At 40.4% G+C, this 13,734-nt stretch overlaps 1 protein-coding gene across 6 annotated transcripts in view; it reads left to right on the top strand.

Moving 5' to 3' along the window:
• LOC120928425 (C4b-binding protein alpha chain-like) overlaps positions 1 to 13,734 on the top strand; it is a 232,455-nt gene that overhangs the window by 35,013 nt on the left and 183,708 nt on the right. For 2 of the 6 annotated variants that reach the window (XM_040339524.1, XM_040339521.1), the window contains 4 exons: positions 1,519 to 1,578; positions 3,931 to 3,984; positions 6,704 to 6,757; positions 10,729 to 10,776. In XM_040339524.1, the coding sequence (XP_040195458.1) occupies positions 1,519 to 1,578; positions 3,931 to 3,984; positions 6,704 to 6,757; positions 10,729 to 10,776 (216 nt within the window). The remainder of the gene's footprint in view (positions 1 to 1,518; positions 1,579 to 3,930; positions 3,985 to 6,703; positions 6,758 to 10,728; positions 10,777 to 13,734) is intronic. The other 4 variants (XM_040339526.1, XM_040339523.1, XM_040339522.1 and 1 more) reach the window with 3 other exon arrangements.

The following is a 13,734-nucleotide window of genomic DNA, read 5'->3' as shown; positions in this document are numbered from 1 at the left end:
CACCAGAATCCCTGGCAGAGTCCCCCCTGCACACCAGAATCCCTGGCAGAGTCCCCCCTGCACACCAGAATCCCTGGCAGAGTCCCCTTGCACACCAGAATCCCTGGCAGAGTCCCCCCTTACACCAATAGCCAGGTTGTCCCTAAGTGCTAGCTGGAGAAGAAATCGACTGGGCAGCTTCTGGAAGTGGGTTGGAAGGGGATAGATCAGGGAGAGGGGGAGGGAGATGGGGGACTGCTCACTCACCAGACTCGTATCTTGCAGCCACCACAGATCTTCCAGAAAATGCGGCTGGCTGCCCGCTTACTCCGCTGCTGTAGTCCTCATAGGTCAATCTATATATTTAAAAATTGTAATATAATTACCAAAATAATCCCACTCATAGCTCTGTCACTGCCAGTGAAGGTCCATTGGCAGAGCAGAAAAGAGTTCTGTCTGGCAGGGGGGTGATTAGGGTGTGCCCAGGCACAACCGGCACACCCCGTGTGCACGCCTATGCTCCCAATATATATATAGAATCTTGGGTTTAGTTTTAATGTAATGTGAATTTTATAGTGTGGTTAAATTTGCCCAGGCTGACTCCTCAATGATCCCTTGACTCCCCCCCCCCCCATCTGGGCGCACTTTCTATATGTCATACTTGCATGTTGAACTGCCCCTTGGTTTGCAATCCCTATTGAATGTTGTATTGTCCTGTACTGTATCACCTGGAAGCATTAAACTGTAACAGTTTGAGTGCTTCAATAAATATTCCTTCTGTTTAAAAAAAATGGACCATGAGTTCATGTAAATGACATCTAGGGGGCAATAATGATATCACAATCCAATTTTGAAAAGATACCAATAACATTCAATGAACATGATGTTTATTTTGGCACTATACATTCAATAAAATCAATTGATTGTATATTATAAAATAGTAAATGATAAAAAATTGATAAAAAAATATTTAAAAAAATTGATAAAAATATAATCCAAAACTGGAGTGAAGGTACTTAATTAAACGTAAAAAATACACTTGGTAAAAATCAATGTCTAACCCTTGAGGATGAAAAGACTTAATTTCAAAGATCCATTTGGATTCACATCTAATGACTGTATTAAACCTATTGCTCCCTCTCCAATGTGGTGTGTATTTTTCCAAATTGCCCAAATTTTAAATAACGAAGGATCTTGTGAGTGGAATTGGGCAAAATGCCTAGGGACACTATGCTTAGTGAACCCCTTGCAAATATTTTGAACATGCGCCGTTCGAAAAAAACGTCATTTACGCGGGGTCAAGTAAGTCTTTGACATTTGAATTCCGCGCCCTTACGCCGACACATTTACACTACGCCGCCGTAACTTACGGCGCAAATTCTTTGTGGATAAGGAACCTCCGCACTAAGTTACGGCGGCGTAGTGTATCTGAGATACGCTACGCCCGCTTATATTTACGCCGAGGTACGTGGATCTGGCCCTATGTCTTTTTCATCCTTTTTTAACCTTTATGTCTCTTTTTCCAATTTGCTATTACAGGTGCCTTTCAAGAACAAGAACAAGATCGCCTTGGCCCTAAAAAAACTTTCAAAACACCAGGTATGATGATGACAAAACTACTATAAATATAATGTTATATATTGTGCATCATTACTGTATACAGAAACACACATATTCACTGTAACATACTGGTCTTTTAACATCTTCATAGCAGTATCATCAAAAATGTCTGAGAGTAATTTGCATAAATATTAACATACTTCACTAATATAGATGATAATTCCATGGTCCATATCTTAACATCTGGTCTCCCTTATACATGCCTATATAGTCTGCATGAGTTCCGTCCAGCTTTGTAACGTCTCCCTGATACTATTAACTGTAATTGGGGGTTGGGAAAAGTGAAATCCTTTTCCCTTAGCTCTCTCTCTCTCTTATCTCTCTCTCCTCTCCCTCTCCTCTCCCTCTCCTCTCCCTCTCCTCTCCCTCTCCTCTCCCTCTCCTCTCTCTCTCTCTCCTATATTTTTTTTTCTTCTTTCCCCCTCATCTGTAGACTTTTTTTTATCAACCCCAAAATATAATTGTCAGTTAAGCTCAGTGACTTCACTATGGTTGTTGCCACCTGGTGCGGTAAAACATGGTGTCACCCCCTCCTCCTCTGCTGTAAAACATGATGCCACCCGCCAGCCACAGTAAAACATGGTGTCACCCCCTTTTTACTTCCTACTTGATGGTGTCACCCCATTTTCCTCCAATTGGCTGCAGCCCTGATCAGTGTATTTTGACAACGGAGGAGTCCCAGCTGTCAGAATACAATAAAACAGCGGGAGGATTTCGCCATACATCTTGCTTTTGTGGATGGGGGAATACATTCCGTTTTTCCAATCAGCCCACCCATCAGTGCCACCTATCAGTGCTACCAATCAGTGGCCATCAGTGCTGCCTACCAGTACCCATCAGTGCCACCTATCAGTGCCACCTCTCAGTGCCCTTCAGTGCTGCCCATCAGTGCTACCTATTAGTGCCTCCTCATCAGTGCCCACCAGTGCCGCCTCATCAGTGCCCACCAGTGCCGCCTCATCAGTACCCACCAGTGCCGCGTTATCAATGTCCATCAGTGCCGCTTTATCATTGCCACCTCATCAGTGCCCATCAGTTCAGCCTATCAGTGCCCATCAGTGTAGTCTCATCAGTGAAGGAGAAAAATTACATTTTTGTAAAATTGTATAACGAACATGTAAAAAATGTTCTTTTTATTGTTTCTTTAGCAAACAATTTAAAACCCAGTGGTGATTAAATACCACCCTATTTGTGTGAAAAAAAATATAAAAGTTTAGTTTGGGTACAGTGTTGTCATTCAGGCTGGGTTTACACTATCTTTGCATGCGGCTCACAGCAAGGGTCCGATGTGTCCCCGTTCACTGTTTCAGGTCCGATTGGAGCCCAAATATTTGGCTGAATTCAGACCTGAAATGGACAAAAAGACGCACAGGGCTCCAGAGCCAGTCAAAAACTCCTGCTATTGCGAATTGGATGCGGTGAATCCGCATCCTATTCACAATAGTGTGAAGTTCACAATAGCAACAAGTTTGAAAAAAATCAATATTTTTTACTTGTTGCTATAATAAATAGCCGCCGATCGCGGGTGCCTGGCGAATATCGCGGCCGCCAGGCACGTGCATCGGCATCTCAGTGATGCGGTGGGCACGTGAATATACAGGATGCTCCGGCGTATCTTTGTTTTGTATCCACAAAACAAGATACGCCTGAATGGGGGCTAGATCCGACTGACGTACGTCTTAGTACGCCGTCGGATCTTAGGTGCATATTTACGCTGGCCGCTAGGTGGCGCTTCCGTTGATTTCCGTGTAGAGTATGCAAATGAGCTAGATACGCCGATTCTCAGAACGTACGTCCGGCCGGCGCATTTTTTTACGTAAGGCTTTTTTCGGCGTAACGTTACCCCTGGGTCTATGAGGCGTACGCAATGTTAAGTATGGACGTCGGGCCAGCGTCGAATTTTCCGTTGTTTACGTCGTTTGCGTAAAACGTTTGCGAATAGGGCATTGCGTAAATTACGCTCACGTCGAAAGCATTGACTATTTGCAACGTGATTTCGAGCATGCGCACTGGGACACCCCCACGGACGGCGCATGCGCCGTTAAAAAAAAACTTCATTTACGTGGGGTCAAGTTGAATTAACATAAAACACGCCCACATCTTTGTCATTTGAATTCCGCGCCCTTACGCCGACACATTTACACTACGCCGCCGTAACTTACGGCGCAAATTCTTTGTGGATAAGGAACCTCTGCACTAAGTTACGGCGGCGTAGCGTATCTGAGATACGCTACGCCCACTTATATTTACGCCGAGGTACGTGGATCTGGCCCTATGTCTTTTTCATCCTTTTTTAACCTTTATGTCTCTTTTTCCAATTTGCTATTACAGATGCCTTTCAAGAACAAGATCGCCTTGGCCCTAAAAAAACTTTCAAAACACCAGGTATGATGATGAAAAAACTACTATAAATATAATGTATTATATTGTGCATGAGTAATTTGCATAAATATTAACATACTTCACTAATCTAGATGATAATTCCATGGTACATATCTTAACATCTGGTCTCCCTTGAAATCTTATACATGCCTATATACTGTAGTCTGCATGAGTTCCGTCCAGCTTTGTAATGTCTCCCTGATACTATCAACTGTAATTGGGGGTTGGGAAAGGTGAAATCCTTTTCCCCTTAGCTCTCTCTCTCTCTTATCTCTCTCTCCTCTCCCTTTCCTCTCTCTCTCTCCCCTCTATTTTTTTTTCTTTTTTCCCCCTCATCTGTAGACTTTTTTTTATCAACCCCAAAATATAATTGTCAGTTAAGCTCAGTGACTTCACTATGGTTGTTGCCACCTGGTGCGGTAAAACATGGTGTCACCCCCTCCTCTGCTGTAAAACATGATGCCACCCGCATCCAATTCACAATAGTGTGAACTCAGCCTCAAAGTGCAACAGTGCTGAAAGCTGAAAATTGGCCTGGGCAGGAAGGGGGTGTAAGTGCCCAGTAGGGAAGTGGTTAAAATACAATATACCATTGATATAATTTAGCTATTTACCTACCTCTTTAAAAAAATTTAAAGTACTTAGCTAGTGTATTTTGGAGGGTCCCATTCCTGTGATTTTGTAAATATGGATGCTTGTATTTCTAATGTTTGTTGCAGCAGACTATACTTTAGCAAAAAAAAAAGTAATTTATTTAAATATGTCTTTTGCAAAGATTTGTGAGAGATATAATAATGGGTGTTGTATAAATTATTGACTGCATGCTGATGCAAAATCCCAGCGTCCTAAAGGCTTATGCTGCGTACACACGGCTGTTTTTCGTGTTACAAAAAATGACATTTTTAGGGGTCTAGAAAAAACAATGTTTTTTTCAACCCGATCATTAAAACGGCCTTGCCTACACACGATCGTGAAAAAAAAATGCTCTAGCAAAGCGCGGTGACGTACAACACGTACGACGGCACTATAAAGGGGAAGTTCCATGCGGATGGCGCCACCCTTTGGGCTGCTTTTGCTGATTTCATGTTAGTAAAAGACGATTCACGCTTTTCAGTCTGTTACAGCGTGATGAACGTGATGTTACGAACGCTAGTTTTACCAGAATGTGCGCTCCCCTTTCGTAACTTACTTCTGAGCATGCACGTTTTTTTCACATCGTTAAAGCCCACACACGACCATTTTTTACGACGTTAAAAACGACGTGAAAAATTTGAGCATGTTCGAAATTTTTAATGCCTATTTTTTACATCGTGAAAAATGCTCTGGAGCCCACACACAATCGTTTTTAATGACATTAAACATTTTTTTTTTTTTTTTTACAACTCGAAAAACGATCGTGTGTACGCGGCATTAGTTTAACCTTGTATACGCCAAGGGTATACAAGGAGCACCATGTGCCAAGAAAGATCTATGGTGGTGTTAGTAAAGACAATCAATCTGATAGTTAGGCATCCCAAAAACAAACAGAGCATTAGGAGAGGAACGGAAGTGATGGGTAACCTCTTCTACAAAGACAGTGGGCTAGATTCAGATAGATTAGCTGATTTTTAGATCTGATTTACTGAGTTTTTCTTAATTTTCTGAGTTTTTGAGGCAAGTGCTGTATTCAGAAAGCACTTGCCTCTAAAGTTGTTCCGGCGTTTCTTAAATCCCCCGGCGGAATTCAAATTCCACGGCTAGGGGGTGTATAACATTTAAATCAGGCGTGTCCCCACGCCGAACGAACTGCGCATGCGCCGTCGGCTAAATTTCCCAGCGTGCATTGCTCCAAATGACGTCGCTAGGACGTCATTGGTTTCGACGTGAATGTAAATTACGTCCATCCGTATTCGCGAACGACTTACGCAAACAACGTAAAAAATTCAAAATTCAACCCGGGAACGACGGCCATACTTAACATAGGATACGCCGCATATAGCAGGTGTAACTATCTGCCGGAAAAAGCCGAACGCAAACGACGTAAAAAAAAAAACGGCGGGCGTTCGTTTCTGAATCGGCGGAAATCCTAATTTGCATATTCGTCACGTGAAAAAAATGAGACGCCACCTAGCGGCCGGCCTGGAATTGCAGCCTAAGATCCGACGGTGTAAGTCACTTACACCTGTCGGATCTTAGGGAGATCTATGCGGAACCTGATTCTATGAATCAGGCGTATAGATACGACGGACGGAACTCAGAGATACGACGGCGTATCAGGAGATACGCCATCGTATCTCTATCTGAATCCGGGCCACTGTATTTTCCTGTTGCAGTGATAACTGCACCCCCTAACTTGTACAAGCATTACATAGAAAGGAACTGTGGGAAAACCTTGCCAACAGGGTCACAGGCAGAAGTAATAACCTGAAAGTAATTTTAATTCTTCCCATCCTATCCTAAACTAATAAAAAACATTGCATAGAGGTAGGTTTTAAATGAATTCATTTCTAACTGGATTGCTTTGTGTAAAAAAAAACTTTTAGATACTAGGAAATGCTTGTGTGCAATATGATGGAAAGAGGTTATCGGGTCACTATTCGCGATGGGGGTCCTAACAAAGACATGGCTAAACACATAATTTAAAAAAAAGGTCAAGCTATAACATTCATTTTTGTGTTAAATACTTTGGAATTTACCCCAAATGAAACAAAGGTTACATATGTTTTTTTCTTATGTCCTTTAGATGATTTTGAAGGAATAAAAGAGACAACTACCACTGAAACATACACTCCAACAGGTAATTTAATGTTGAGTCTACTGGAATAACATTGTGGTTGTGTTCTTATACTGTGATAATGCCAGTGCATTGGTTTTCAGAGTCTAGAACTCTTTTATGTACGCAGTCAAAAAAAGTGCTGACCCAAGGCCTTAACCTGACCTTTATGCTAACCACATACCACTTTTAAGTACACAATGGGACCAGAGCCTGTATGTTAAACAAAAATGTACTTAAAGTGAAGCAATACCTTTTTTCACTTTTGGGGTGTCAGGGGCTGTAGAGGGGGGATCAGGGCCTATAGTGGAGGGCCATGGGCTGTAGTTGGGGGATCAGGGAGTGAAGTTTATAGTACTGTACAAGTAATCCACTTACATTTAGGCAGCAACTCTGGGCTGGCTGGCGAGCAACTCTGGTCTGGCTGGCGGACATGGCTGGTGGGCAACTCTGGACCTTCACTTGCGGCCTCTTCACTGGTGACAACTCCACACTGCAGCTCTCCCTCTTCCAGGCCATACTGCGGCTGCGCGGCATGGGATGTCTGTACTTTCGAGGTACTTTATGATCATGCCGCGTACACAGGACCGTTTTTCATGACGTGAAAAATGCCATTTTTTAAAATAGTAATTAAAAACGACCGTGTAGGCTCCAGAGCATTTTTCTCTACGTGAAAAATGGCCATTAAAAATTAAGAACATGCTCTAATTTTTCGCATCATTTTTCACGTTGTGAAAAACGCTCGTGTGTAGGCTTTAACAACGTGAAAAAAACTTGCATGCTCAGAAGCAAGTTATGAGACGGGAGCACTCGTTCTGGTAAAAACTAGCGTTTGTAATGGAGATAGCACATTCGTCACGCTGTAACAGACCGAAAAGCACGAAGACTGAAAAGCGCGAATCGTCTCTCACCAAACGTTTACTAACACAAAATCAGCAAAAGCAGCTCAAATGGTGGCGCCATCTGAATGGAACTTCCCCTTTATAGTGCCGTCGTACGTGTTGTACGTTACCGCGTTTTGCTCGAGCATTTTCTTTTCATGATCATGTGTAGGCAAAGCAGGCTTGACAAGAATCACGTCGAAAAAAAATTAGTTTTTTCTAGAACATTAAAAATGGTCGTGTGTACGCGGCATCACTCGCGGGTATGTCCATACTAGTGAGTGTACTTAAAGCGGGATATGCCTGTACACAGCAAATCTCAGGCAAATTCAACCACTTTCAAACACTTTAAAACCAATTTTTAAATGCATAAATCAATCAAGGCAACCTATCATCAACTATTTTGATAATTCCACAGTTTAAATAGAAACTGTAAGTTGTAGGGTGGATTGATTATTTTGTTCATATTGTAAATAGAAAGATGATTGGCAGTGGTTGGAACTGCCTAGTAAACTGGTTTGTGTATGGCCATTGTCTAGTAAACTGCTTTTGCGTGTGGCCATCAAAAGGTTCTCTCTCCCACTTTCAACATAAGTAAGCAATAAACATTTTTCTTTTTTTGGTCTGTTAGATATATTTACATTTAAAAGCACGTTGTTATATCTGTTCGATAGGTGCAACCCAAAAAAATAAAAAAATACTTTTGATCCTCAATCCAGAAATGTTGTAAGCTGATAACCTTTTTTTGCTTTGTTAAAAAATTTGCCCAAGCAAATTCTGACACAAATTCAACAGAACCACACATTTTTACTGTGCAGGACTGTGGCAAATCTGAACATTATTCCTAATGCTCGCTTAATGTTCCCACCCTAGTACATGACTACAGGACACATCCCTATCTTCTCAATCCATTACATATGTAATGGATTGAGAAGATAGGGAGGTGTCCTGTAGTCATGTACTAGGGTGGGAACATTAAGTGAGCATTAGGAATAATGTTCAGATTTGCCACAGTCCTGCACAGTCAAAATTTGTGGTTCTGTTGAATTTGTGTCAGAATTTGCTTGGGCAAATTTTTTAACAAAGCAAAAAAAAAAAAAAATACTAGGCCACATGCCATCAATATGGGTGGGTTGTCAAACAAATGGAATGGGGGCCTGTGGAAACAAAGCAAAAAGCCACATGTCATCAACATGGGTTGGGATACCCTGCCAAGGGGACCTTCTTTTAAAGCACCTTATTCCCATGATGATGAAGACAAGAGCCTCTTACCCACAACCTTGGCCTGGTGGTTGTGGGGATCTGAGGGGGGGGGGGGCGGGGAATCAACAAAAAGTCCTACAATGTAAATCTTTCATTAAAGCAGAGGTCCACCCAAACATTTTTTTTTAAAAGCCAGCAGCTACAAATACTGCAGCGGCTGACTTTTAATAAATGGACACTTACCTGTCCAGCGCGCCTGTGATGTCGACAACCGAGGCCGAGCAATCGCTCGTCTCTCGGCTGCCCCCGCCGCCATTCTCGGTGAGGGAATCAGGAAGTGAAGCATTGCGGCTTCACTGCCCGGTTCCCTACTGCGCATGCACGAGTTGCGTGGTGCATCCTTACTGGTCCCGCTGTCTCCTGGGACCAGTGTGTTTCCCAGAAGACAGCGGGGGTGACGCGAAGGGGCGTTACTCCCGCTGGAGTCTATTCCCGGAAGTGGGTGCAAATACCTGTATTATACAAGTATTTGCACCCCCTCCCCCCTGAAAGGTGCCAAATGTGACACCGGAGGGGGGGAGGGTCCCGAAAAGCGGAGGTTCACTTTTTGTGTGGAGCTCCGCTTTAAGCTAGCGCATTGTTGGTTCACTTATCTTTTCCTTTGATTTCCCTTCTAAATGTTTTTTTTCTTTGTTTTCTTTGTCTGAATTTCTCACTTCCTGTTCCTCCTCAGTAAGGTGTTCAGTGAGCTGTTCTAAATGACTTTCCACCACTCGGATGATGGTGGAAAGCTTACTGAGGAGAAACAGGAAGTGAGAAATTCAAACAAAGAAAATAAACATTTAGAAAGGAAATGGAAGGAAAAGGTAAGTGAACCAACAATGCACTAGCTTAAAGTAACCTGTGTAGAAAATAAAAGACGAACCTTTGCGACCCCTTTAAGCTCTGGTAGTTTTTGCTGTGCTTTAGCGGCTTTTAGCAGGGCTTTTGCATTTTTTTAAGGTCACATGACCTTAAAGAAAAGGAAAAAGGTTCCTTTTTGCGGCGCTTTTAATTTGCTTTTTAAGCGGGGGTTCACCCTAAAAAGAATTTCTAACATTACATTAAGCTCCATTCTGACATTGACTGTACGCTGATCTTTTTTTTTTTTTTTGCCGTACATACCGTTTTATCTTTATTTCCCCCCCCCCGGCTTCCGGGTATGAATCACGCGGGAGTGGGCGTTCCTATGCACAGGAAAATTGATTGACGTATGACATAAGCTTCCCCCCGGCGCATACGGCCGCATCACGAGTTGCAGAAAGAAGCCGAATGTCGGTGCGCAGGCGCCGTATAGAGCCGACTCGCAGTCCGGCTTCTTTCGGCAACTCGTGACGCGGCCGTATGCGCCAGGGGGGAAGCTTATGTCATACGTCAATCAATTTGCCTGTGCATAGGAACGCCCACTCCCGCGGGATTCATGCACGGAAGCCGGGGGGGGGGGGGGGGAATAAAGATATAACGGTATGTACGGCAAAAAAAAAAAAGATCAGCGTACAGTCAATGTCAGAATAAAGCTTAATGTAATGTTAGAATTTTTTTTAGGGTGAACTTCCGCTTTAAGGCACTTTGGAAGCACTGCCTATTAATTTCAATGGGCAGTGGCATTTTGGGAGCGCTCCCGAGCCGCCCCAAAGATGCTGCTTGATGGACTTTTTCTAATGTCCCGCAAGCGCACCGCCCCAGTGTGAAAGCACTCATTGCACAGAATGGGAGGCAGATTTCAGGTGCTTTTCAGGCGCAATTTCTAGCGCTAAAACGCCTAAACAAGTAATTAATTTTTATTGTATTTACTGTATATGTATTTACTTTGGAATTCACCCTGAATAAAATAACGATTACAAATGTTTTTTTTCTTCTTATGCCTTATAGATGAAGGAAAAAAAGAGACAACTACCATTAAAGCATACACGTCAAGAGGTATATTAATGTTCATTCTAATGGCTTAACATCGGGGTGTAGTGTTCTCATAATGTAATAATGCCAGTGCATTGGTTTCAGATTCTAATGTTGAGGTTTTTGATGTGCACCAAAAAAAGAAGTGCTGACCCAAAGCCTTAACCTGACCTCTATGCTAACCACATACACAGCAATTTCAAGGCAAATTTAACCACTTTTACCATTTATTTAAATTAATAAATGGATCGAGGCAAACTATCACCAACTATTTTGATTATTTTACATTTTAACTAGAAATGGCCTCTCCTGTGTTGCACATGGCACAGGCAATATTGCAGAGAATATAACCTTGGACCCAGATAGCAAGAATAACATGCCACAAATATTTGGCAGTGTTGAATTGTAAGTCTGTTAATTTGCTGCACTTTTTAACTGGCAAGTTGTACACTTGCAGAGCACTTGTTCTACTTTCCCAATTTGTAGCAAATTAGCATGGCAAGTCTCTATCAAGAGCAAAGTTGTGGTGGTGAATCGAAAGTCTACAGCATGAAAATTCAGCCACAGTGACCCCTGTGGTGGGATGACTATTGCACAATATAACTGAGCCAGAACTTGCAGAATGTTTGCAAAGAAAGTTCATCTACTGCAGACCTGCTGAAATTGCGCAACAAACTTGTGAAGCCTGCCAAGTCTAGCAATAGCTTAGCAAATAATTTTCCAGCTTGCAGCACAATTGTTTGCTATCTGGGGAGGTCCTTCCCTTCATCCCTTCATTTGTTAAATTGAGTCTTATGGACCCTCTTCTATGTGTTTTGTCATTGGTCCTAACCTCTCCCAGTAATTTATCTTTCCAATCCATCACATGCTAAACCCTGGCACTAGGGAGACAAGCACACCATTTGGCTGAGGCGATCCTATAGACACATTCTATCAGTCCTGATTCTAGAATCCCCGGTTACCACAAGCTATCTAGACCTTCACCAGCCTTACTAGATGAGATGCTCTCACTCCTGTTAGGGATAGCAGTGAAATCTAGGGCTGCCACCTCTGAGTATGCCATCTTCACATCTTCATCCAAGTTATAGGGATGGTGCTGATGTTCAAATCGAACATAAGTTTGACTCGTACATCTGGTGTTCATTTTTTTTTTCAACATATGGGGCGTTCACAGAAAATTCTAGTGCCCCATAATGCTCTGTGAGATCGCAGTGCATTGTTGGCTGCCGATTGGCCAAAGCATGCACCTGCCCTGCATGCTTTGGCCAATCACAGCGTGATATGCTGTGAGAGCCATGATTGTCCAAATCATAGCTCAGGGGGCTAAGTCCATGCCCCACACTATATAAGGCTGCTTACACGGCGGGCGTATGTAGTGTGATACATGGAGGAGATTGAGAGAACTTTATCTTGATTAGGCAGGTTAGTTTGTGGCATGCAGGAACTTTAGTATATACAGTATGTGTATATATATATATATATATATATATTAGACATGTGCACTGCCAAAAATTTAGTTTTTTTCATTTGTTATTTTCGTGGTTTTTTTTTTCGGAAATTCGGGAAAATCGAATTTTTTTTTTTCGTTTTTTGGCTTTTTTCGTAAATTCGGAATTCCTAATTTTTGGACTTCCGAAAAAGCAAAAAAACGAATAAAACTGAAAAAATGAAAATTTCGGAAAAAAATGAATGAAAATGAAAAAAAACAAATTTTCGGAAATTCGGAAATTCTAAAAATTCGGGAAAATTCGGAAATGAAATAATTCGGAAGTACGAAAAAAAATTCATTATAAAATTCGGGATTTCGGAATTTCTAAAATTCTAAAATTAAAAAAATCGAAAATTCCACAATTTCGAAGATTCCACAATTTCGAAAATTTCGATTTTTTTAATCTTCGAATTTTCAAATTTTTCAAATTTTCAAATGAAAAATTTGTAAATTTGAAAAATAAAAAAAAAAAAAAAATTCGTATATTCGAAATGTCGAAAATGAAAAATTCGAAATTTCAAAAAAAAAAATCGAAAATGAAAAATTCGAAATTTCGAAAATTCAAAAATGAAAAATTCGAAATTTCGAAAACTAACAATTCGAAAATTCGAAAATGAAAAATTCGAAAATAAAATATCCGAAAATTTGAAAATTCGATATTAAAAGTAGAAGAAAGTAGAAAGTAAAAAATTCTAAAATGAAAAATTGAAAAATTCGAAAGTAAAAAATTCGAAAATTCTAAAATGAAAAATTCGGAAATTCTAAATTTCGAAAATTCGAAAGTTCGAAAATTGAAAATTTCGAAATGCGAAAGTAAAAAATTCGAAAATTCTAAATTTGAAAATCTGAAAATGAAAAATTCAAAAATTCGAAAGTGAACTATTCGAAAATTCGAAAATTCTAAATTTCGAAAATTCTAAAGTTCGAAAATTGAAAATTTCGAAATTCGAATATTCGAATTTTCGAATATTCGAAAATTCGAATATTCGAAAATTCGAATATTCGAATTTCCGAATATTCGAATATTCGAATTTTCGAATATTGAAAAATGTGAAAAATAGAAAATTCGAATATTCGAAATTTGAAAATTCGATATTTCGAAAATTGAAAATGTCGAAATTAGAAAGTAAAAAATTCGGAAATTCGAAAATTAAAAATTCTAAAATTGAAAATTTCGAAATTAGAAAGTAAAAATTTCGAAAATTCAAAAATTCTAAATTTCGAAAATTTGAAAGTTCGAAAATTGAAAAATTCGAAAGTATAAAATTCGAAAATGAAAAATTTGAAAATTCGAAATTTGAAAATTCGAAAATGAAAAATTTGAAAATTCTAAAATGAAAAATTCGAAAGTGAACTATTCGAAAATTCGAAAGTAAACTATTCGAAAATTCGAAATTCGGAAATTTGAAATTTTCGGAAGTCCGAAAATTCGGAAATAAAAAATGTGTTAATACGAAAATTTGGAATTAACGAATTTCCGAATTTTCGTTAAA

Source organism: Rana temporaria, chromosome 2, assembly GCF_905171775.1.
Source record: "Rana temporaria chromosome 2, aRanTem1.1, whole genome shotgun sequence".
NCBI classification, from domain to species: domain Eukaryota; kingdom Metazoa; phylum Chordata; class Amphibia; order Anura; family Ranidae; genus Rana; species Rana temporaria.
The sequence above is the reverse complement of the archived record's forward strand: the minus strand, read 5'-3'. Positions and strand labels throughout refer to the sequence as shown.